Here is a 22,921-nt window from a genome sequence, read left to right as displayed (position 1 = left end):
GTGACTTTAATGTACATCTAAGACTATAGATAATTCACCGCCAGCTTTCTGATTAATAGCAGGCCACCCTGCAAGGACACTGAGTGGAGTCACTTACTTGGCCCGGGATGGCCTCGTGGGAGCTTTAGCGCTGTGGCGAAGACTCAGCATACTCTCGTGCTCCGCCTGCTTCACCTGAGCTTCAAGTTTTGAGATCATCCTAGGTCAAAAGCAATTAGACAAATTAAACACATCGAAAACGCAGCTCAACTACCAGATGTGACGTAATCGTCCCCCTTCAGGAAGGCAGTGAAGGATGCTGCGCAGAAACCTCCTTTATAGTAAAATGGCACCATTAAACTGTGAAAAGTCAGAAGAAAGTTAGAACAAACAAACAACAGCAGAAATAGCCAGGGCAGCAAGTACATGGGGCTTTGCAGAGCAGCATCTCACAGACATGCAGAAAAAAGGACGATCAGGCTTCTGTGAAGCAAGCGGAACAGAAATCAAATTTAGGGGTTGGGGATTTAGCTCAGTGGTAGAGCGCTTGCCTAGCAAGCGCAAGGCCCTGGGTTCGGTCCCCAGCTCCGAAAAAAAAAAAAAGAAAAAAAATAAATAAAAAAAAAATAGCATCTTGATCTTTAAAAGCAAAGGCTCTTTTAATCAATAAAAATATTTATTAAATATATATTTGTTAATTAAAATAATTTATTAAATATATAATAAAAAATATTCTCAACAACTTTCAGTCCAGAGATGAAGCAGTAATTCATCCCTGTACCACGTGCAGAATAAAAGCTCCCTTCAATTTTCTCACTAGAAGAAAACTACCCCAGCCAACCGTTTCCAGTTAGCACAGCCTTCCCTTTTTTATTATTATTTTAATTCATTTATTTCAATTAGAGAATGTGTGTGTGTGTGTGTGTGTGTGTGTGTGTGTGTGTGTGTGTGTTGAGGCAGGTGCGTGTATATGTGGAAGTCAGAGGCCAACTGACTCTCAGGAGTCGGTTCTCTTCTGCCACCTTGTGGGATCTGGGGGAGTCATCATGCTCACTCCCCCTCTTTGCATTCTTTAAAACTGTCTGGGGGCCAGCGGGATGGCTGAGGGAATACTGGCAAGCTAGGGAAGGAACAACTCTAACCTGGCGGTAGGAGTGAATGGATGAGGCAGATGGCAGGTCAGACACTTTACTGCTCTTTTCTGTGTGACTCCTTCAGATTAAAGTGACTCTCTAACCTTGGGGTTGGATTTGACCCAAACACTACTATAAAAAGGATGCTTGGAGGTCACTTTAGATATTCCTTCAAAAAAGGATGTAGTTTTATACAAGTACACTGTAGCTGTCCTCAGATACACCAGAAGAGGGCATCAGATCTCCTTACAGATGGTTGTGAGCCACCATGTGGTTGCTGGGAATTGAACTCATGACCTCTGGAAGAGTAATTGGGTGCTCTTAACCGCTGAGCCATCTCTCCAGCCCTGATGTAGTTTTAATAGTGTGTACATGTACACGTTATTCAGGAGGTTGCAATGCACCTCCATGGTGCTGGCAACTGTACTTGGGTGTTATGGAAGAGTGGTGTGTGTTCTTAACCACCAAGCCACCTCTCCAACCCGAGGTTAGATGTTTCTAATCATTTGTAATATGGATCATTTATGATCAGACCTCATTCAGACTTCTCATTATGCTGCAAAAAAAAATAATAATCCTGGAGAAATGCACATATTTGAGACTCAACCACCAATATATTCTAATCACTTAAAAAAATCTCCTCAGCTAAAATGTAATGCATTTACATGTCCAAGGATGATTAGGATAACCAGATGTCAAATGGCTTTAAAAGTCCTCGGGAGTTTCTTTTCCTCACTGTCATACAAACACCAAGGACCATGAGAGTGTGCTTTATTAGGAGGACACCTACCTTTTCAAGTCAGAAATCTGAGTATGTGCGTCAAGCAGTTTGTTCTCGGTCATGTTTAATGTATCCTAAGGGGAGAAAGGGTTTACATGACTGAAGGTAAGCATGCAGATGGAACCTTCTACTTCAGAACGTGGAACAGAAAGCAAACGCAAGGCTAAACAGCCAGCGGTTAACTGCAATGGAACTCGGGAGGACGGCATGAGGTGAGGAGCCAATCTGGGCAGCTCCAGGGGGAAGCTACAGTGGAGACACTGGCTCCGCCCAGCGACCCTAACAGATGCAGCCCAATGCCTGCCTAACTAGTAGCGCACTCACAGGAAGAGGGATCTTAGGTCCAAAGGCTTAGCAGAACAGCACAACAAAAACCTTGAAAGATGTACAGCACGATGAGCTCAGTCTTGGCTGTATCTACAGAGGGTCCACGAACCTTACAAACCCATAATGTCCTAGTCACTCAGCAGACTGGCTGGGAGCACTTACGGCATTACTGTGGGGACTCACGGAGACCAGACATGGCGCTCCAAACAGAGCTTCAGCTACGGATACAATGTACAGATGTTTACTACCCCATAAAACTACCGCTTTGAGTGCACATACAGGGAGTAGATGGTCATCTAAGTATATGCGATAAACTCTTCTCAACCCATATCAAATGAACAGCCATGTAATGGTATTTGGTAAATTAACAGACCTCACAAATGTGTCAGTCAAGTAGGGCAGACATTTGAAAATAAAGATATCAACACAGGAAGGGCAAACACATGGACTGTTTCAAACAGCTCTCGATAGAGTATGTGAATAAGGGCGCTATGGACAGCCCTGTGGAGAGCCCTATGGAGAGCACTATGGAGGGCACTATGGAGGGCACTATGGAGGGCACTATGGAGAACACTATGGAGAGCACTATGGAGGGCACTATGAAGGGCACTATGGAGGGCACTATGGAGAGCCCTATGGAGGGCACTATGAAGAGCACTATGGAGGGCACTATGGAAAGCCCTATGAAGAGCCCAGATCAGAGCCCTTCCCCTTACCTTTACTCGCCCATGCTCTTTGCCGAGGGACTCATACTCTCCTAAGAGCTGCAAAGAAAACAGATAATTGAAGACAGAACCAGACAGGACCCAAAACAGCACTCCTCAAACTGCCCAGGTCAGTAAGGAAAGGCCCACAGAGAAGTAATGCGTCTGGAAGAGGGAAAGGGTCGATTCCTGACAGAATGTTTGAAAGCCTTTAAAGGCTGAAACCATTTAAAAGTAGAATAGCAATAGGAGCCCTCAACATAATAGTAAAGTGTATTTGTGCTGTCTTTTAAACTTTTATTAGACTATCCTACATTTATTTTATAGACTAAAACTATCATGCCCAAAACACCTAGTATTATTTAAAAATGCCTATGGTGGTATAGCCCTGTAATCCCAGCATTCAGGAGAAGGATGGCAAATCTGAGACCAGTCGGACCTTACACGGTGAGCGCCCCAGAAAGGCCCACGATGAGGAAGGATCACACTGCTACAGCAGAAAGTACGACAATGGTTTTTAAAATAACAGAAACATGTCTAAGAGGACACAGGAATCCCAGGCCCTGCCACATCCTGTGCCACGAGATGACTGCCCAAACCAGCTGCCATTCAGGGCTGCCAGGCACATGAGAAGGCACATGCAAAACACACTGGAGAAAAGGGGGCTTAGGTTAAGGCTCCTGCCCAAGAGCCTTCCTGCCCTCTTCTGCCTGACACCAGATCCTGGGTGCTAGGCCTGGCAGGTAAATGGCAGAGAAGTCTCGACAAAGACTGATCTGCCCAAGAGAACAGATCCACGGGAACTAAGACAGTTAGTTCTCCCTCCCTCCTCCTCAGTCACACATTGACTCCAAGGATGCTGCCCACCAGTAAGCCACCCTGCCTATGGCTACGAAGCGACCTCCTTTCTCTCTCTCTCTCTTTTAAAGAGTTATTTATTTTATGTATATGAGTACACTGTAGCTGTCTTCAGACACTCCAGATCCCATTACAGATGGTCGTGAGCCACCATGTGGTTACTGGGACTTGAACTTAAGACCTCTGGGGGAGCAGTCAGTGCTCTTAACCGCTGAGCCATCTCTCCAGCCCCTTTTCTCTTTTTAATTTGTGTGTGTGTGTGTGTGTGTGTGTGTGTGTGTGTGTGTTTGTGTGTCTGGGGGGCTAGGAGAGGGCACTATATCTCTAGGAGCTGGAGTCGCAGGGAATTCTGAGAGACGGTACAGGGATTAAGAGCACTTGCTGCCCTTCTGGAGGACTCTAGGTCTATTCCCAGCCAAGCTCCTTTCTGGTTAGCCTGGAAAAAGTCAATCTTAACAGATAATGCACTTTTCCATATAGAAAAGGCCTGAACAGTAAAACCTAAGAAGGGAATGAGAGGAACAGAAGGCAGGGCTGAAAATAAAAGCACATTTTAAAAAATGATGGATGTGGGTGGGGTGGGAAGTCATTAGAATAGAACAGAGTATTTAGGGTAGTCACTGCCTCAAGAGGGCTTTTTCAAAAGCGCCCAGGCCTAGAGAAATAGCTCAGTGGGTAAGAGCACTGGTTGTCCTTCCAGAGGACCCAGGTTGAATTCTCAGCACCCACAGGATGGCTCACAACTCCAGTCCCAGGAGATATGTCACCCTCTTCTGGCCTCTGAAGGTGCTGCATGCAGGTGACGCACACGCATAATCTATTAAAACGCTGGAGTGGATGTGTAAATGCCTTTATCCCAGCACTCAGGACACAGAGGCAGGCAGATGTCCTAGGTTTGAGGCCATTCTGGTGTATACAGTGAGTTCCAGGACAGTGAGGGACTATATAATAGAGACTCTGTCTTTTAAAAACAAGCAAACAACAAAACACAAACACAGTTAAGATAAGAAAAAGAGATTTAAAAGTTAAAGAATCAATGTGAACTCCAACATCTATGTAATAAGAATTCTAAGGAGAACAGAAAGAAAAACCAGTGACGAAGACCAGCTGCCCACAACAGAGGCGGGAGGCAGAGGTCACAGGCCATGATCAAACAGATTAGAGCAACTGCAGCCTGTGGAATTACCAAGGCAATGTGAGGATCTCACCACCAGTCCAGCTTCCATTCAGACTGGAGGAACCAGGTCTGTGGAATTCCATGACAGTAAAGTCTAAGACCACGGGAAAAAATATGCCCTCAGCTACCAGGAAGACATCAAGAATGATTTCAGACTTAAGTACCACAACTTAAGAATCCAGATATTAAAATTTTAAGAGAGCCAGCAGGGTGACAGGTGAGGGCCCTTACCTAGAAGACAAGATGAGTTTGAGTCCCAGGACCCACAAGTATTCCTCTGACTTCTACATAGCATGATATGTGGATGTGTGAAGACATACACAGATATGCAAACATACAAACAAATAAAGTGAAATATAAAGAAACTTTATGAAGAGACAACCTGGAAGCCAATCCAGTATCAATGTTTTATGAATCCAATTTTACATGAAATTAAATCAACATCAAAAAATTCAAACCTGAGGTCTAGAGAGATGGCTCAGTGGCTAAGAACACTGGCTGCTCTTCCAGAAGACCAGATTCAGTTCCCTGCACCCACTTAGCACACAACCATCTGACTGCAGTTCCAGGGGATCCGACACTCTCTTCTGGTCTTTGTACATACCAAGAAAGCACACAGTACACATGTATGCAAGCAAAACACTCGTGCACACAGAATAAAAAAAATAAACCAAAAAAAAATTTAGACCTGGGCTGAGCAAACAGCTCCTGAGGTACGAGCTTTTGACGCGCAAGTCTGAACTCAATCCTTGTAGACCACTGTGGAAGAGCCACATATCATGCTATGTAGCGGTCAGAGGAATACTTGTGGGTCCTGGGACTCAAACTCATCTTGTCTTCTAGGTAAGGGCCCTCACCTGTCACCCTGCTGAAAGTTGTCCTCTGACCTCCACACGTGTGCCCACACGCATGCATCATACATACACATACATAATCAGATTTTAAAAAAAAAATCAAGGGCTGATGAGATGGCTCAGCTCCCACATGGTGGCTCACAACACAGAGGTTATTACAGCTCAAAAGTTGACTCACTAGAAAGAGAAGAGGGAGGGAGCTCAGCCGCCTTCTACAGCTGACTTCCTGCTGCGGAATTCCTGTGACCACGTCCACTAAGAGGCTATCTGGAACTACGAGCAGTTACTTTAGAGTCTAGAGCTTAGACCAAAATGTGCCTAGGAAAGTCATCACAGTACATGAGCTAACACACTACTTTCAACCAGCTATGGTCTGAATGGAAATGGTCCCCACAGGTGTCACTTAGAGCACTTGGTCCCCAAGCTACTGGCACTGTTTGGGAAGGTTGTGGAGACTTCCTGGAGGAAGGGAGCCACAAGGGCTGGGCCTTGAGATTTTACGGCCTGGGTGACCTTCCTGCTCACTCTCTATTTCCTAATTGACTGTCATGTGACCACTCGGCCTCCTGCTCTTGCCACCACTCTCTCCCTGCCTACAGCCCTGGTTTCCCCTTCATGACGAGTTATCGGTCCTGAGCTGTAGGCCAGAATCAAGCCTTTCTCCCTTAAGCTGCTTCTGTCTGAGGAGGTCAGAGAGCAGCACGGTGCTGAGCGCCGGCGCTGGCTGCTTACATCTTGAAACATTTTGTTTTCTTGTCTCAGCCGGGCTTCTTTATCATCTGAGAGCTTGTAAGCATTCTCAAAGGCTTCTTCTAGATCCTGCAGCCGGCACTTTAGCCGCGTGATGGTGTTGTCTTTCTCTTTATTGCTTGTCCTCATCTCTTCAATTCGTTCCTGCAAAATTTTGGAGGCACTGCTGGCTGCATTGAAGCGTTCTCTCAAGTCACTCTGCACAGTAAAGACGGAGAGAAAGCACTCTAAGTGAAAAAGGTGCCTCGGAATTAGCTAAAAGTTATATGCAAGTAGAACAAAGCACACAGATGGACACATTTTGTTGTGTCCCGGGACAGAGTCTAGAAAGGACCACTCTAACGAAACAATGCCACGAGGTTAACCAAAGGTAGGCACAGAAAACAACGACACCGGGATACAGTGATTCTAGCAGCCACATAGGCAGGACTGTTCGTGAATCACCCCAATGAAGAAAAAAATAACCACAAACATCAGAGGAGTTATGAAACTGTCCTAGAATACACTGCTCAAGACTAGTATGGTGGGGCATGGGGGCTTTTTTTTTTTCTTTTTTTTTGGAGCTGGGGACCGAACTGAGCTAAATCCCCAACCCCAGGGATGGGGGCTTTTTAACCATACTCTTTGAAAATACAAAATTAAAAATGCATTGCACATGTTAGCATTCACTTAATGGCTATATCTGGAATACCATATAGGTGCCAGGCCATAGATGTCAAATGTAAGGTTAAGGCTGGGTTCAATCCAGTGCCTCGATCCCACTGGTTTGAAAGGCTGAACTGCAAAGACTGCTTAAGCCCACAGGCCCAAGACCACTCTAAGCTATAACACAGCAAGAACTCTAAACAAAACATCAGAAAATAAGATTAACAAGAGCCATACTAATCCCTAACTTCCTGGTGCAGTTTACCAGTTAGACAGAGTCAACTAGAACAAAGCAACAAAGGGCTGGGGTGACAGTGGCCTGGCCTAGCAAGGACCTGAATTCTACCCAGAAAAGAACCAGGCGTTAAAGCAGAGACAATGTACAGAACAAAACTGGCATTTTTTTAACCAAAATTTTGCTTATAAAGAACTATATAAAGAATATATGAGCCAGGCATGGTGCCTCACACTTTTAGTCCCAGCACTTGGGAGGCAGAGGCAGGTGGATCTATGTGAGTTCAAGGCCAGTCTGGTCTACAGAGCTGAGCTCCAGGACAGCCAGGGCTACACAGAGAAACTTTATTGCAAACAAAATAAATAAATAAATAAATAAAACAAACAAAAACCCCAGCATCTGCACTGCTGGTTACACATCCAGCCAGTAAGACTGAGGCTGCAATGATCCACACGTTCAAACACCGTGCACTAGAGCCAGCCCTCAAACGAGCACATACCACTTCTATTTCTAGCAAATTGTTCTTCTTTTCAAGGGTTCGCACTCGACTAGTAGCTTCAGTCAGTGCACTATCCAGCTGGCCACATCTAGGAAACAGAAATTTAGAATCAGTTAGAGAACAAAATAATTTCATTTAAGAGCATTAAACTAACCCAAGAGGCTTCCCGATATGTAGAATAAAGCAAACTCCCCAATGTTAGCCGACGCCCAGGACACCACTTTGGCAAAGCTGTACCCCAATAGTCTAGTATCTAAAGATAAAAGGGTAAAGTGATGATCAGAACGATCCCTAGGACATATCAAGAGGAAGGTTCTAGTTTAGAACACAGCATGAGACCTTGAGTTCCATTATCAGCACCAGAGGGAAAACTGAGAACGTTAAGATGTGACGAGATACTGAAATATGCACAGCAGCAAAAGCAGATGGACAGAACCGTGTCCTTCAGCAGAAACCCTAATGTGGCATTTGTATGAGGAAGACTGCTGGGCCTGGAGTAGAGGACATTGTAATGCCGTGCCCCGGTCTTGAGGATGTGCTGAGCGAAGGAAATCTGTCACTGCCTGTCAGCAACAAAACACATATCGAACCTCTGCGGAGCCTGCGTTCCATTCCCAGTACCACCCCTCCCACCATGAATGATAAACACCGGGACTTTACCTGCAGTCTGTGCAAGGTCATAGAGACGCAGAGAGCAGAGGTGACGGGGCCAGGGAAAAGGAGGGAGGGAGGGATGACCATCTAATGAGTACAGGCTTCAGTTCTTTACTAATGTCTGTTTTGTCACTCTTCTTTTTCCAACATTTATATGTTTACACTGGGGAGGACTGCTGGGCACTGAACTTAATACCTCACACATGCTGGGCAAGCACCGTACCCACTGAGCTACATCTCCAGGATAGACGTTCAGGGGTTTGTTTTTCATTTTTTCATTTATTTATTTATTCAGTGGGGGCTGGGGGGGTGCATACTTGCTAGTGTATGTGTCTGTGTGTCTGTGTGTCTGTGTGTCTGTGTATCTGTGTGTGTGTGCACACACGCACTGCAGGAATCTTTTCTTCTTTCCTTCCACCATGTAGTCTCCAGGGATCAAGCTCGAGTTGCCAGGCCCGGCATCTGGTACCCCCACCCAGAGTTTGCAAGTCAAAGACTATTCTGGAGCTGGATGGCTACGCAACAATGTTAATAGATTTCAGCCACCAAACTGCACATAGTGAATTCATCAAACATAATTTGATATTTAAATTTTGTATTTTTAACATAGAGAGCACTGTACAAAATGGCTTGATGTTAGTATGGAAAAATCTGCCTGGACATACAAGTGTGCGTTACAATTTCTGGAAGGATATAAAGAGCTGCGCCGTTTGAAGTCAGGGCACAGCGTCCTTTCTGAGCTATTTCAAACAACATTAATGCACTGTTCTTTTTGTGGAGCGTATACATGTGTGAAGAAACTGGAGGGATCTCAGCTGTCATCTGCAGGACTGTCAGCCACCGCCTCTGAGAAAGTGTCTATCTCTCTTTGGCCTGTCTAGAGTGGCAGGCCAGCGAGTGCTGGGATCCTTTTGTCCCCACCTCCACGACACCAGAGTTACTAGTGGGCCACCGTGCCCAGCTCTGTTTTACATTTTGCATCCTTGCACTGCAATGCAAGCACTTGGCCAACTGAATCACCTCACAGCCCTGAGCTTTGTGAATCCTTTGTGAATGCTACACTTTTATTATGTTATTTTTTAATTGATTCTTTGAGATTTTTATCCCAGGTGTACAGGTATTTTCCTGCGTGAATGTCCATGTCACTAGGTACTGCAGTGCCTGGGAGGGCTTTGGATCTCCTGAGACTGGAATTAGATGGCTATGAGCCGCTCTGAGAGTGCTGCGGGCTGAACCAGGCTTGTCTGGAAGAGCAGCCGATGCTCTTAACTATAGAGCCATCGCTTGCCCCAAGATAACTGTGTGTGTGTGTATGCACAAGAGACACATGTGTACACTAGTGTCCAGAGTCTAGAAGAGGGCACTAGATTAAAATGGGGAAAGACAGTGCAGAGGGTCCCCCATCCTTTATTCTTGCTGAGGCTGTTCCCAGATTAAATTAGAATTTGATCTCCTTGATAGAAAATCCCATGGAAAACTACCAACTCCGTTCTAGGACCCAAAGGTCAGGATGTCCTAGCTAACTTATCTTAGCCTCTGTTAGAACTGCTTGCTTCCAACTGCTTACTCTGCAGCTGCCTGGAGGAGATGCCTGGAGGAGGTCTCTGCCCTTAAAAACCCATTGTTCTGGACACTCAAGGCCACGGCGAGGCCCATAAACACTTGAGTGTAGTTCCAGCCAGCTTGAATAAAGACTTTCAATTGGCTACACACGGTGTCTGAGTGATCATCTCTAGTGAGCTCCCCATAACATTATCCCCTGAAGCTGACGTTAAAGACAAGCTGAGCCACCTAACCCTGGTGCTGAAACCTGAACTCAGATCCTCTGGAAGGGCAGTATACGTTCTTTTTTGTTTTGTTTTGGATTGGTTTCTTTCCAGGCAATAGTCCTCTGTTCTGGCTATCCTAGAACTCACTTTGCAGATCCGTCTGTCTCCTGAGGGTGGGTGGAATTAAAGGTGTGGACGACCTCCTCCAACTGTAGTATGCGTTCTTAACCACTGAGCCGACTCTCTGGCCCCTCAAGCACCCAAGTCAACAACACAAGAACTAATATGGCCTAGTTCTAAACTACTCACTAAGTATTTGTGGTCCCCCATGTTTTCCCCTTAGAGAGGCTCTCACTGCTCACCTAAACCTCCTCCTGCTCCAGCCCTCTGAATTCTAAGCACATGGACTCACCAGGTCTATAACACTAAACAGTGCTCTAAAGAGGAAATCACAGACAAGCGAGCAGAGCAGTCCCAAAGGCAAGTCCAAGAGCATCCTCCCCTGCATCCCTGTGCCTCTCTGAGCGGCAAAATTGCCCCACAGGCTCGAGAGAACCATAGGACTGTAAAGTTATTCATGACAAGGACATAAAAAATACGTTTAGAACTGTTAACACAAAAAGAATTCGATAGAGGGCTGGAGAGGTGGCTCAGTGGTTAGAGCACTGACTGCTCTTCCAGAGGTCCTGAGTTCAATTCCCAGCAACCACATGGTGGCTCAGAGCCATCTGTAATGGGATCTGATGCCCTCTTCTGGTGTGTCTAAAGACAGCGAGTGTACATGAAACAAATCTTATAAAATAAATAAAAGAACAGTATAAGTAAAAGTTAGACCATTCTCTTTCTCTTTCTTTCCATTCCTTTTCTTTTGGTACAAAGCATGCATGCCTGCGCGCACACGTGAGGTGCGTGTAGAGGTCAGAGGACAACTTAAAGCCAGTCCTCCCCCTCCACCATGTGAGTCCTAGGGATGAAGCTCAGTTCGGCAGCTTGGTGGGAAGTGTGTTCCCTGTTTAGCCATCTCACCAGCCCACATTCCAGGCTTCTTACTTTTCCCGGAACTCCACAGAATTAAGTATCCTACAAATGACATTTCTCTGCATGTGCTGGCTCCACCTTCTTCAGAGACTTATTCACATAAAAAGCATGGCTTTGTGTCAGTTCTTAGAGAGAATTAATGAGGCTAAGTTCAAACCTTTAAAAAAAAATCATTCATGGGATGGAGAGATAGCTCAATGGTTAAGGGCACTGACTGCTCTTCCAGAGGTCCTGAGTTCAATTCCCAGCAACCACATGGTGGCTCACAACCATCTGTAATGAGATCCAATGCCCTCTTCTGGTGTCTGAAGACAGCTACAGTGTACTTGTTTTTTTTTTTTTTCTTTTTTCTTTTCTTTTTTTCGGAGCTGGGGACCGAACCCAGGGCCTTGCGCTTGCTAAGCAAGCGCTCTACCAGTGAGCTAAATCCTGAACCCCTACAGTGTACTTGTATATGATAAATAAATAAATCTTAAAAAAAAAAATATCATTCATGTCTCTAGATATGTCCTGGTCTACATGTCTTTTGTGTTAAATTTTCAGATGCAAAGCACCTATTTTTCCAGCATCTTCCCCATCATGATATACTCTAAGGACAAAATCGACCCAAGTTGGAGAAACATCAGCTCTATGGGAGTCTCACCTGTCCACAAGAGCTTCATTTTTCTTCTTCCACTCTTCGACAGCAGAAATGTCTTTGGCCTCCAGTTTCTGTCTCAGAGCACTTATCTCCGACTCATAATAAGCTCGAAGGTCGGCTACGTGTCGTGCGTGCTTTTCCTTGAGGTTCTGCCTGATCCTGTCGGTAAGGAAAAGAGGCTCTTAGGATAGTGCATCCTCTACCCCTTAAGACAAGCAAGGGCACGGTCTCATGATTCAAGCCATGTGTTTCAGACTCAACTGAGAGAGGTGGACCTGTGGCAGTGAATCTTCACTGGCAACTTGAGAGAAATCACCTAGGAGACACAGAGGTGTGTCTTTAGGGCATTTCCAGAGAGGTTTAACTGACCCGCCATGAATGTGGGGGACAGTGGGGGGAGCACCAATCCCAGACTAAATAAAAAGGAAAAAGAGGATAAAGCATGCTAGCACCCGCGTCATCTCTCTGTACTTCCTGACCTCAGGCATCCCGTCGGCAGCTGTCTCAGGCCCACCTCCCAGCCACCATGCCGATGGACTGTATCCCCTCAAACTGAGAGCCACGATAACCCCTTCCTCCCTAAGAAGCTATAACCAGGTACTTGGTCACAGTGATGAGAAAAGCAGCTGACACAAACACCAATAGTCATTCTCAGAGCCAGAGTACAGCCTGCTGCTCCATTCGCCCCAGAAAGCACAGCAGATGCCCCATGTGCTCTAGACATAGAAGCACTCTGATTAGCTCCCATCTACTAGCCTTTGTCAGCACCTTTGTTTTTGATCTTGAGACGGGGTCTATCTGTGCAGCTCTGGCTGGCCTGGAACTCAGTAGATAGACCAGACTGGCCAAGAACTCACAGAGATCCACCTGCCTCCACCCTTCAAGTGCTGGAATTACAGACACGTGCCACCATACCCAGCCTTATCTTTCACTTCAACAAAGCTGCCAATAGTTAAAGAAAAAGACACATTACTTATATTTCATTAAGATTTTTATATTGCTGTGGTCCAATAGAAATCACTTTCATCATTCAATCAGACATCATAAGTCTAATAACAGTATAAGCCAGTCGCTGAAATACATACTTAGACAACATCACAGGATCTTCCAGGGAAGCCAATGAAATGCATTCTGGGACACTGTTGGCTGTACCTGGAAGCTGGGACTGACTGACTGAGGCCACTGTGACAGTGTTTTCTTCGTCTATAGTTTTGACTGAGATATCGTTGCTAGTGATGGTGTAGCGTGAAGGGATCGTGGAACTGGTCCTACTTTCACTTTGGAATGCATGGCTTTTCCAAGTGTCCACAGGCGATGCTTTCGTAGTTGACGGATATTTGGGGAACCCAGATACCTGAGAAGCATTATGACTTGCTTGTGAAAACGAGTCAATGTCAGAGTGACTAGACAGGCTTGGTTCCAGAACGGAGTCTGGGGAAAAGGATATTCTGTCATCGAGAGTATTCAAAAAGCTATGGGGATGGATGCTGGCAGCCTGCTCCTTTGGCTTCCTGTGTGTGGCCGGATCCAGAGTCAGGACCTAGAAGGAAGATTAATAAGCATCAAGCTGTGGCCTCAGAGCCCAGGCTGACTCACGCTGGCTGTCAGGAAAGTGGGTTTTAGCTCTGCAGGTCAGAACATGCTCGGACCACTCAGTAAATGAATGGGGATGGAAGCAGAGGTGAGGTCCCTCTCAAGTAGCTGCTTGATTTCTCTTTGTTCTAGAATAGGATAGCAATGGTCACTTCATCCCATGACGAGCATTAAACTTAAAGGTATTTAAAACTTAAAAACAAACAAAGACTCAGTGGTAGAGCGCTTACCTAGGAAGCGCAAGGCCCTGGGTTCGGTCCCCAGCTCCGGAAAAAACAAAACAAACAAACAAAGAAGAAACGGTTAAACTTAAAACAAGGGGCTGGAGAGATGGCTCAGTGGTTAAGAGCACTGACTGCTCTTCCAGAGGTCCTGAGTTCAAATCCCAGCAACCATGAGATCTGATGCCCTCTTCTGGTGTGTCTGAAGACAGCTGCAGTGTACTCACATACATAAAATAAATAATTTAAAAAATTTTTAAAACAAAAGCTAGGGTGGTTGTGGCTCATACCTTTAATCCCAGCATTCAGGAGGCAGAAGCAGGCAGATCTCTTGAGTTCGAGACCAGCCCAATCTACAGAGTAACTTTGAGAATAGCCAGGGCCAAACAGAGTAACTCTGTCTTAAGAAAATCAAAAAGAGGGGTTGGGGATTTAGCTCAGTGGTAGAGTCCTTGCCTAGCAAGCGCAAGGCCCTGGGTTCAGTCCCCAGCTCCGGAAAAAAAAAAAAGAAAATCAAAAAGAAACAAATGAACAAAATCATTTAATCAACAATAAAAAAATCCATTATCAAGATCATCACCTTAAAAAAAAAATCATGAAAGATTTTAACTAAACTGAAAATCTAAAATGTCAGATTAATATTGTCAGCTTTGAAGTCCTTTCTGGCTATGTTTCCTCCAGAATAGAAAATTGCCTATCTCCTAACAGTAAAGACTAAGGGGTACTGGGGCCCAGTTAGCAGTCCACAAATACCACCCTTGTGATCCGGAGCCTCACTGTCCCTCAAAGGCTCAGAGGATGAGACCTGGTCCCAACTGATAAATAATGCTAAGAGGTGGGGCCTAGTAGAAGGAAGTAGGTCACTAGGGGGCGTGTCCTTGATGGGGGTGTGTCCCTGACATAAACCCTAGGAACCCAGGCCTTTCTTTTTCTTTACATTGCGGCCTCCATGAGAGAAGCAGTCTTTCGTCAATCTGTTTATAATCTTCGGCCTCACTACAGACCCAAACACAATTTGAACAAGTGACAATGGATTGAAAACTTGAAACCATGAGCCAAAATAAGCCTCTTGTCCTTCACATTGCTTACTTTACATACTCTCTCACAGCAATGGAAAACTGACCAATAGTCCTACTCAAAAGAACCACTGAGGGCTGGGATAGCCCAGGGGTTAAGAACCCTATTGTGTGGGAGGCCTTTTTTTTTCTTAATGTGTGCATGGGTGTTTTGCCTGCATGAAGTAAAGTACACCATTTGCAGGCCACAGTACAACATCAGGTCACTGGGAAGTAGTTATATACACAGTTGTAAGCTGACGTACAGGTGTTGGGAACTGTACCTGGGTTCTCAGGAAAAACATCCAGTACTCTGAGCTATCTCTTCAGCCTAATCTCTCCTATTTTTAAAAATACCAAGTTTTAGCTGAGCAATACCTACAACCCCATAACAGGAAAAGAAGGAACAGGAAGATCAGGATTCAAGGTCATACGCAGCTACATCCTGAGTTTCAGGCCACAGTAGACTCTATGAGACCCTGTCACAACAAACAGGCTGGCAAGATAGTTCAGTAGGCAAAAGCACTTGTCGCTCTTGCAGAGAACCTGGGTCCAGTTTCCAGCTGCTATGTGAGTGCTGGAATGGGTCTAAGGGGGTAGTTCTGATGCTTTGATCAAGAATCGTATGTGAATGATGAAGGTCCTGTTCCCCAATTGGTTCTTGATCAATCAATAAAGAAGCCAGCAGCCAATGGCTGGGTGGAAGAGGTGAGACTTCCAGGTTCCTGCAGGCAAGCTAGGAGACATAGGAGGAGGAAAGGGAATTCTCCATGCTTCAGAGGGAGAGAAAGCCTTCAGCCAAGTGAGACCTCGGGTGGAGTGGCCATCGGCCACTTTCCTGATTGGGCCTGGGGCAGCAGGTGGACGATTAGAAACACAGCTAAGCTGAGTGCAGATTTAGGTGCTGAGCCAGGAGCAAAGGGAAGGACAGGCCAGCCACTGGAGGCTTAGAAGGGCCCGGCCACTGAGCCATAAGGCAGGTTACATACGAGCGAATGTGTATGTTGTGTCTTTCATCCACAGATCCAAGGGAACCAGGGCGGTGGCTAGTAGCCCAGTCTGCTCGGAGCTTAGAGCAGAATAGTAGAAACCACACACTACATACAGGTTTGTTGTCTAGGCTGCTCTCAAACTCTTCAACCTGTGTGATCTTCCCACTAAAGTCTGCCAAGCAGCTAGCTAGTACCATAGGCACCAATGCACACAACTGACCAAAATCAGTATTTGTCTAACTGTTCGTGTTTGTGGATTCCTGTGTATGTGTGTATGTATGTGTGTATGCATGTGTGTGTGCGTGCGTGCGTGCATGTGTGTGTGAATAGCAGAGGCAACCTGTGGTATCATTCTTAAGCGTCTTTTTCCATCTGAGACAGGGTCTCTCATTGTGCTACAGTTCTGCCAAGCAGGCAGGACTGGCTGTCATCAAGCTCCCAGGGATCCACCTGTCTCCATGGTTCCATGTCACCCACCAATCACACATGGGTTGTTTCTTCTTTTGTTTTGTTTTGCTCCCACTCTCATGTCTGTATGTGTGCTTATGTTTTTTGGAGGGGGCACTGTGTTTCCTGGTATTTTGAGGGGCTCTTTGTGTTGAGGTTCTGGGGATCAACACGGGTTTGAAACATGTAAGAGCTCTACCACTGAGCTGCACCCCAAGTGCTGCTGCTCAGGTAAACCTTTCCTTTCCCATGCTGTTCTCCTCACTACTCATCAGAGCCTACCAGTGAGGCGGGAGAGGACTGCACACACCAGACCGGGAGGGAGCACAAAAGGACAGAGTTTATGGTCTCTCAGTTACATAGTGAGCTGAAGGTCAGGTGGGGACACAAGAGAGCTTGTCTAAAAAAGTAAAAGAAACAAAATATATTTCTTGGAGAAAATATTGTGAGTTAAATGCTTCAAATTATGTTACAAATGCATCTAATGGGAATTGTAAAAGGACAGAAATCACCATCGGGTCTAGGAAAACAAAGAAATTAACTGCCAATAACCTACTACACACACACACACACACACACACACAGATATACAAAACCAACCAACAGAATAAAAATACTGAGCTAATGTTTTTGAAATTAAATGCCTACTGGTTTTTTCTCTCTCTCTCTCTCTGTGTGTGTGTGTGTGTGTGTGTGTGTGTGTGTGTGTGTGTGTGTGTGTGTGTGTGTAAATGCATATTTATGTGAAGCCCATACCTCTTGTCCCATACACCTTTATTTCTGAGACAGACTCTCTGGAACACACTGGTCTGGAATTTGCCCACTAGTTTAGACCAAATGACCATCCAGCCACAGAGACTGTCTGCTCCAGCTCCTCAGAGCTGTGGTGAGAAGAGGGGGACATTGCTAGAGGCCTTTCATACAGACTCTGGAAATTAGGTCTGGGTACTATGACTGCAAGGCAAACACTGCTCTCCCCAGACTGTATTTTTGTGTTTGTTTTCTTTTTTTCTTTCTTTCTTTTTTTTTCTTTTCTTTTTTTCTTTTCTTTTTTTCTTTTCTTTTTTTCGGAGCTGGGGACCAAACCCAGGGCCTTGCACTTGCTAGGCAAACGCTCTACCACTGAGCTAAATCCCCAACCCCTTGTGTTTCTTTTTTTTTTTTTTTTTTTTCCGGAGCTGGGGACCGAACCCAGGGCCTTGTGCTCGCTAGGCAAGCGCTCTACCGCTGAGCTAAATCCCCAACCCCAGTGTTTGTTTTCTTAAGATAGGGTCTTCTTATGTAGCCCAAGCTGGCCTCCAATGCACAGTGACTCACCTGCCTCAACAGACTTAGTGCTAAGATCGAGAAAATGGTACCCCACATCTAGCTTACTTCCATTTTGAAGTAACCTTTTTAAGATCATATAGGAAATGAGATGAGATGAGATGTAATTTGAAAGAGAGCCTGACCTCAAACCTAAGCTTCTTCCCCCAGCATTTTAAAGTCTATGGTGGCAAAGTTATCTATAATCACAGCACGCAAGCACCCGGGCACCCATAGGGTACCTGTACTACCTGGCTCAGTGGCCTCTCTGCAGGAGATGGTGCAAATGTCTTCTCCAATGTTTCGGGCAAAGAGTGATACATGTCCTTCTCCTCCAGCTTCCAGTAAGTCAGCCCTGGCATGCACACAGAGAACAGAAAGGAGTGAGGAAGGGTCCTAGACAGACAGTTCAATCACAAGACAGTGAGGGGGCTCAGAGGATTAAAAATTCTGCCCACCAAGCCTGACAACCTGAGTTCTATCCCTGGAACTCACATAATGGAAGGAGAGAACTGATGCCCACAAGTTGTCCTCTGACCTCCGCACACACCAGGGATGCCCTTGCTATCAATCCCCCCAAACAAACAAACAAATGCAGTAAAACCTTGCAGCAAAACTATAAACAACCAAAAGGAATTAGTAATAACTAAATACTTATTTTGAAGAAAATCTTTATAAATACAGATTTCCATAAAATCAACGTAGAGAGTTCAAGTTCTATATTAAATATGGGTATAGTGACAAACACCTGTCATCCTAGCACTTAGAAGGCAGAGGCAAGAGGGTCACCGTAAGTCTGAAGATAGCCTGGTCTACATGGTGAGTTCTACGCCAGCCAGGACTACACAGTGAGACTCTGTCTCAAGAAAAAAGAAAAACTGTAGATACTCCTAATAAACAACACCCCAGGCTGAGCTCCAGCTTCAACAAGCATGTGCAAACATGCATGACATACATGTATTTATATGCACTCGAGCTCACACGCATGTGCGCACGCGCACACACACACACGCACACACACACACACGCACACACACACACACACACACACAGAGACACGCGCACATGCACGTAGTGCTCGGGCCTTGCGTTCCTGCACTAGAATTACACAAGGCAGGCATCCTGGCACACCATTATAATGCCAGCACTTGGAGAAGTAGCCACAGAGGAGCAGAGTTCAAGTCCTCGTCAGTTAAATAGCAAACAGCTCAACCTGGGCTACATGAAGCCATCTATTTGTTTGTTTGCTTTGGGTTCTTTTCAAGACAGCTTTTCTCTGTGGAGCCCTGGCTGTCCTGGAACTCACTCGGTAGACCAGGCTGGTCCCCGACCTGCCTCTGCTGCCCGAGTGCTGGGAGTAAATGTGTGTGCCGCCATGTCTAGCGTCCCCTAGTCCCTCCTAGAGCTGCATCTCTATCCCCGTCACTGACTTAGTGATTTCAGGGGGGGCTCTGGGGGAGAACAACTATTTTCAAACAGGCAAGGCCCATTTCCCTGAGAGAGTAACAGCTAGGAGAGATCCTCCTGTTGTAGAGAAGGCCGCTAAGGCAAAGCCTTCACATGAGCCCTGGCAGAAGTGAGCAGGCTCTCCGCACAGGCAGGAGGCAATCGGCTCTATCCTGGGGAGCCTTGCGGGTCTCCGTAAAGTTTCCGGCTGCTGTTTTGAGGAAATGGGAACCATGGCAGACTTTTGCGTGGAGTCCCCAGTACAGAAGGAGCACTCTGGCTACCATGTTGCCCACAGACTAAAAGGTGAGGGTGGAATGACAGCAGGGAGGCTGTTCAGAAGGAAGACAGGCAGAGCGAACACCACAGGAGCTGGAGCAGTGGAAATGAGAAGAGATGGTGGAATCCCACTGTTTCTGTTAAAGCAAAGCTAATTCAAATGGTTAAGTGGATGTGCCGTTTGGGAAACGAAGACAGGGGAGTCAGCAAAAAAAAAAAACATCCAGCACAAAAAGAATAGCTGACCACGGCTTGCAGAGGCTCTGAACTCGCTGAATCCTTGTAGAGTTAACAGAAAAAGACTGCAAAGATTTCTGCAGCTCTCTGAAACTGTTACGGATGCATTGCTTCAACCCATCCTCACAGAACTTGAAACAAATTCACAGCAAATGGACCACAGCCAAGCACTGCTTCTGGAGAAGCCAGGCACTACACGTGCCTCTAATCGCACAGTGGGAAATGCAAGTATGCTGCGGGTAAAATAAAGTTCTAGGGGGCTGGAGAGGGGGCTCAGTGGATAAGAGCACTTGCTGCTCTTCCAGAGGACCCAGGTTCAGTTCCCAGCACCTTCGTGGTGGTTCACATCTGTAACTCCAGTCCCAGGGGATCCAATACCCTCTCTTGGCTTCCCAGGTTACCAGGCACAGACATGGTGCAGTTACGTATGTGAGTAAAAACTCATAAACATAAATTAAAAGAAAAGCTGGGGCTGGGGATTTAGCTCAGTGGTAGAGCACTTACCTAGGAAGCGCAAGGCCCTGGGTTCGGTCCCCAGCTCCGAAAAAAAGAACCCAAAAAAAAAAGCTAATTTTTTTCTTTTAAATTTAAGTTCAGGCCATGTGCTGGCACAAGTCTTTAATCGCAGCACAGGGAAGGCAGAGACAGAAAAACCTCTGTGAGTTTGAGGCCAGACTGATCTGCAGAATGAGTCCCAGGCCAGCAGGACTGACTGCAAAGTGAGACTTGCCTCCAAACATTTTATTCCAATAACTGAAGTCCCCTACCTGTCCCTGAATCAGACGACCAAGAACTTGGGCTTTCGGCTGGCTTATTGAGGTAAAAGGCACAAGGACGTGCAGCGTCGGCAGGAAGGTTAGACTGCAAGAGACAAAAGAGGACAACTGGTGAGCGGCTACACACATTGTGTACACACTGCTGAGCCGGGACTTAATCCAGGCAGGCTGTGAGGAGAGACTGTCGCTTCTCCACCACTGCAAAATCACAGTGCGGAGAAGGAACATCCCTGCCTCGTCTCTCAAAGGCGTCCCTGTGTGTTTTGGTCACTGTGGAGCTAGAGGGTTCTAAGGAGAGAGAACGCTGAGGGCAGGTGTAATATACGAGTTGAGAACCAAAATGTATTTACAGTTTACTATCGATTTCCTGCAGGGCTTTGAGAAATCTGGAATTAGTCACTAAGTAAAAAAAAAAAAAATTTAACTAGTAGTCTGTTTATATCATCACAACTTCAGTAAATCAAATGACTCAAAACCACAAATTAGTAACATGAACTTCAAATAATAAATTACCTTTGGGCTTTTTGTAGACAACATTAACCCAGGGTCTTGGGCACACTGGGCAACAAGTTTCACCTAACCCTTCTTCTTTGGTTTCTTTGAGACAGGTCTTGCTTTGGAGCCCAGGATTACCTAAACCTCATCTTCCCGCTGCCCGGTGCATGCATTGGTGCTGGAGATCAAACCCGGTCAGCCGGGCTAGAAAAGCACTTTACTATAAGCTACATCACCCAGCCCTTGGTTGGGGGCTTGAGTTTTGTAAAATCGTCATTATTTGTATGGGTGTTTTGCCTGCATGTGTGCCTGTGTACCACTTACGGACTTGGTACCCAAGGAAACCAGAGATGGTGTCAGGTCACCCGGAAGTAGAGATACAGATGCTTGTGAGCCACCGTATGGGTGTTGAGAATGGAACCCAGATCCTCTGGAAGATGCTCTTAATCAGTGACATCGCCCCAGCCCCCAGAGTGAACTATGCAGTCCAAGCTGGCTTTGTACTCCTGATCGCCCTGCCCTCTTTTCCTAAATGCTAGGATCACAGGTGGATACACCAGGCATCTTACTTGTCATATACGAATTCCAGCAGAGACGGAAAGTGCTTATTATCTATTCTGGTTAAAAAGCAAACCGAGGTGTTGAAGAGGAGGTCCGGTGGGGGAGGGGTTAAGAGCGAGCGTGTACTTCTCTTGCAAAGGATCCTAGCTCAGTGCGCGGCCTTCACTGACTCACACCAGATGCTCACAGCCGCCTGTAACTCCAGCTTCCGGGCTCCAATGTCATCCTTTGGCCTTTGTACATGCACGCAGACATGATTTGAGAGAAATAAAGCCTGCAAGTTACCACTCCTTAGTCTACCCTCCGGGGACGGGGATAGGACAATGGAATGCTTGCTGCAAAAAGACCTTTGCCGAGTTTCACGCTCACCACTACAGAGAAAAAGGAAGCTGTCTCAAACAGAGATATATGACAGGGACATTTTCTTCTTCTCTTCTTCAATTTTTTTTTTTTTTTTTTTTTTTTTTGGTTTTCAAGACAATGTTTCTCTGTGTTAGTCCGGGCTGTCCTAGAACTTGCTCTATAGATCAGGCTGGCTTCGAACTCACTGAGATCCACGTGCCTCTGCCTGCCTGAGTTCTGGGGTTAAAGGTGTGTACTTCCATCCCCAGCTCTCCTGGACTTCCTATGGGTACCCCTCGTCTTCCCCCCTCCAGAAGGAAAAGTCCTTTATTAGTGCTCTATTTGACTTGCAAGTCTGCTGCAAGGGAACCGCTCCACCTCTTTCTACCAAGGCACAAACTCCTAGGTCACCATCTGTTTCTTAGAACTCTTGACTCTTCCAATTTGGGAAAGGGACTATCAGGGACTAAGTCAAATACTCCCAAGTCACCTAGTTAGACCTCAGCCTGCTCCCGAGGTTCGAGCCCCAGGACAGGAGTGGGCACACGCTGCGCCCTATAATACTGCCACACACAAAGCTGGCTGCAGAAGGCCATCCACTGAAGAAAAGGGCCACTTGAAAGTTAAAGCGTGGGTCAACAAGGCCTTCTAAACCCAAGTCCTCTGAGCCAAAGACGTTTCCCTGAGCCCAGCTCAAGGACCTACTGAAGAGCTTAGTCTAAAGACCTCCTTCAGCCATGAAATGGAAACAAGGGGCCAAAGAAATAAAGAACAACTTGGGGGGCTGGGGATTTAGCTCAGTGGTAGAGCGCTTACCTAGGAAGTGCAAGGCCCTGGGTTCGGTCCCCAGCTCCGAAAAAAAGAACCAAAAAAAAAAAAAAAGAACAACTTGGCCCTGGAAAATGCTTGCGCCATATAGCACACGAAGTCAAGATAGGCTTCAAAGTAGCTATTTCCAAGAATAAACCAGCATTGTGCAAAAGAGAAAGCTCATCAGAGGAGAATTCCGATAAGCAGTTCCTTTTGTGGAATGAAACCGAAAACACTAGGAACAGAGAGTAAGGGTCAGTAAAGACTTTGCAACTGCTGTGAATCCCGAATTCTGTTATTCCTGTATCCCCTGCCAATA

General features: G+C 46.0%; 1 protein-coding gene across 12 annotated transcripts in view; it reads right to left on the bottom strand.

The window, feature by feature from the left end:
* The window catches only part of Mphosph9 (M-phase phosphoprotein 9), a 70,612-nt gene that overhangs the window by 28,578 nt on the left and 19,113 nt on the right, over positions 1 to 22,921 (bottom strand). For all 12 annotated transcript variants that reach the window (XR_005491618.2, XM_063271174.1, XM_039089226.2 and 9 more), the window contains exons 7-15: positions 20,386 to 20,479; positions 17,908 to 18,011; positions 13,129 to 13,583; positions 12,047 to 12,202; positions 7,943 to 8,030; positions 6,546 to 6,761; positions 2,937 to 2,984; positions 1,903 to 1,967; positions 98 to 199 (exon numbers count right to left, since the gene is read on the bottom strand). Coding sequence is in view for 11 of the 12 variants with exons in the window: in XM_063271174.1 (XP_063127244.1) it covers positions 98 to 199; positions 1,903 to 1,967; positions 2,937 to 2,984; positions 6,546 to 6,761; positions 7,943 to 8,030; positions 12,047 to 12,202; positions 13,129 to 13,583; positions 17,908 to 18,011; positions 20,386 to 20,479 (1,328 nt within the window). In the remaining variant the exon portion in view is untranslated. The remainder of the gene's footprint in view (positions 1 to 97; positions 200 to 1,902; positions 1,968 to 2,936; positions 2,985 to 6,545; positions 6,762 to 7,942; positions 8,031 to 12,046; positions 12,203 to 13,128; positions 13,584 to 17,907; positions 18,012 to 20,385; positions 20,480 to 22,921) is intronic.

Source organism: Rattus norvegicus, chromosome 12, assembly GCF_036323735.1.
Source record: "Rattus norvegicus strain BN/NHsdMcwi chromosome 12, GRCr8, whole genome shotgun sequence".
NCBI lineage: Eukaryota > Metazoa > Chordata > Mammalia > Rodentia > Muridae > Rattus > Rattus norvegicus.
The sequence above is the reverse complement of the archived record's forward strand: the minus strand, read 5'-3'. Positions and strand labels throughout refer to the sequence as shown.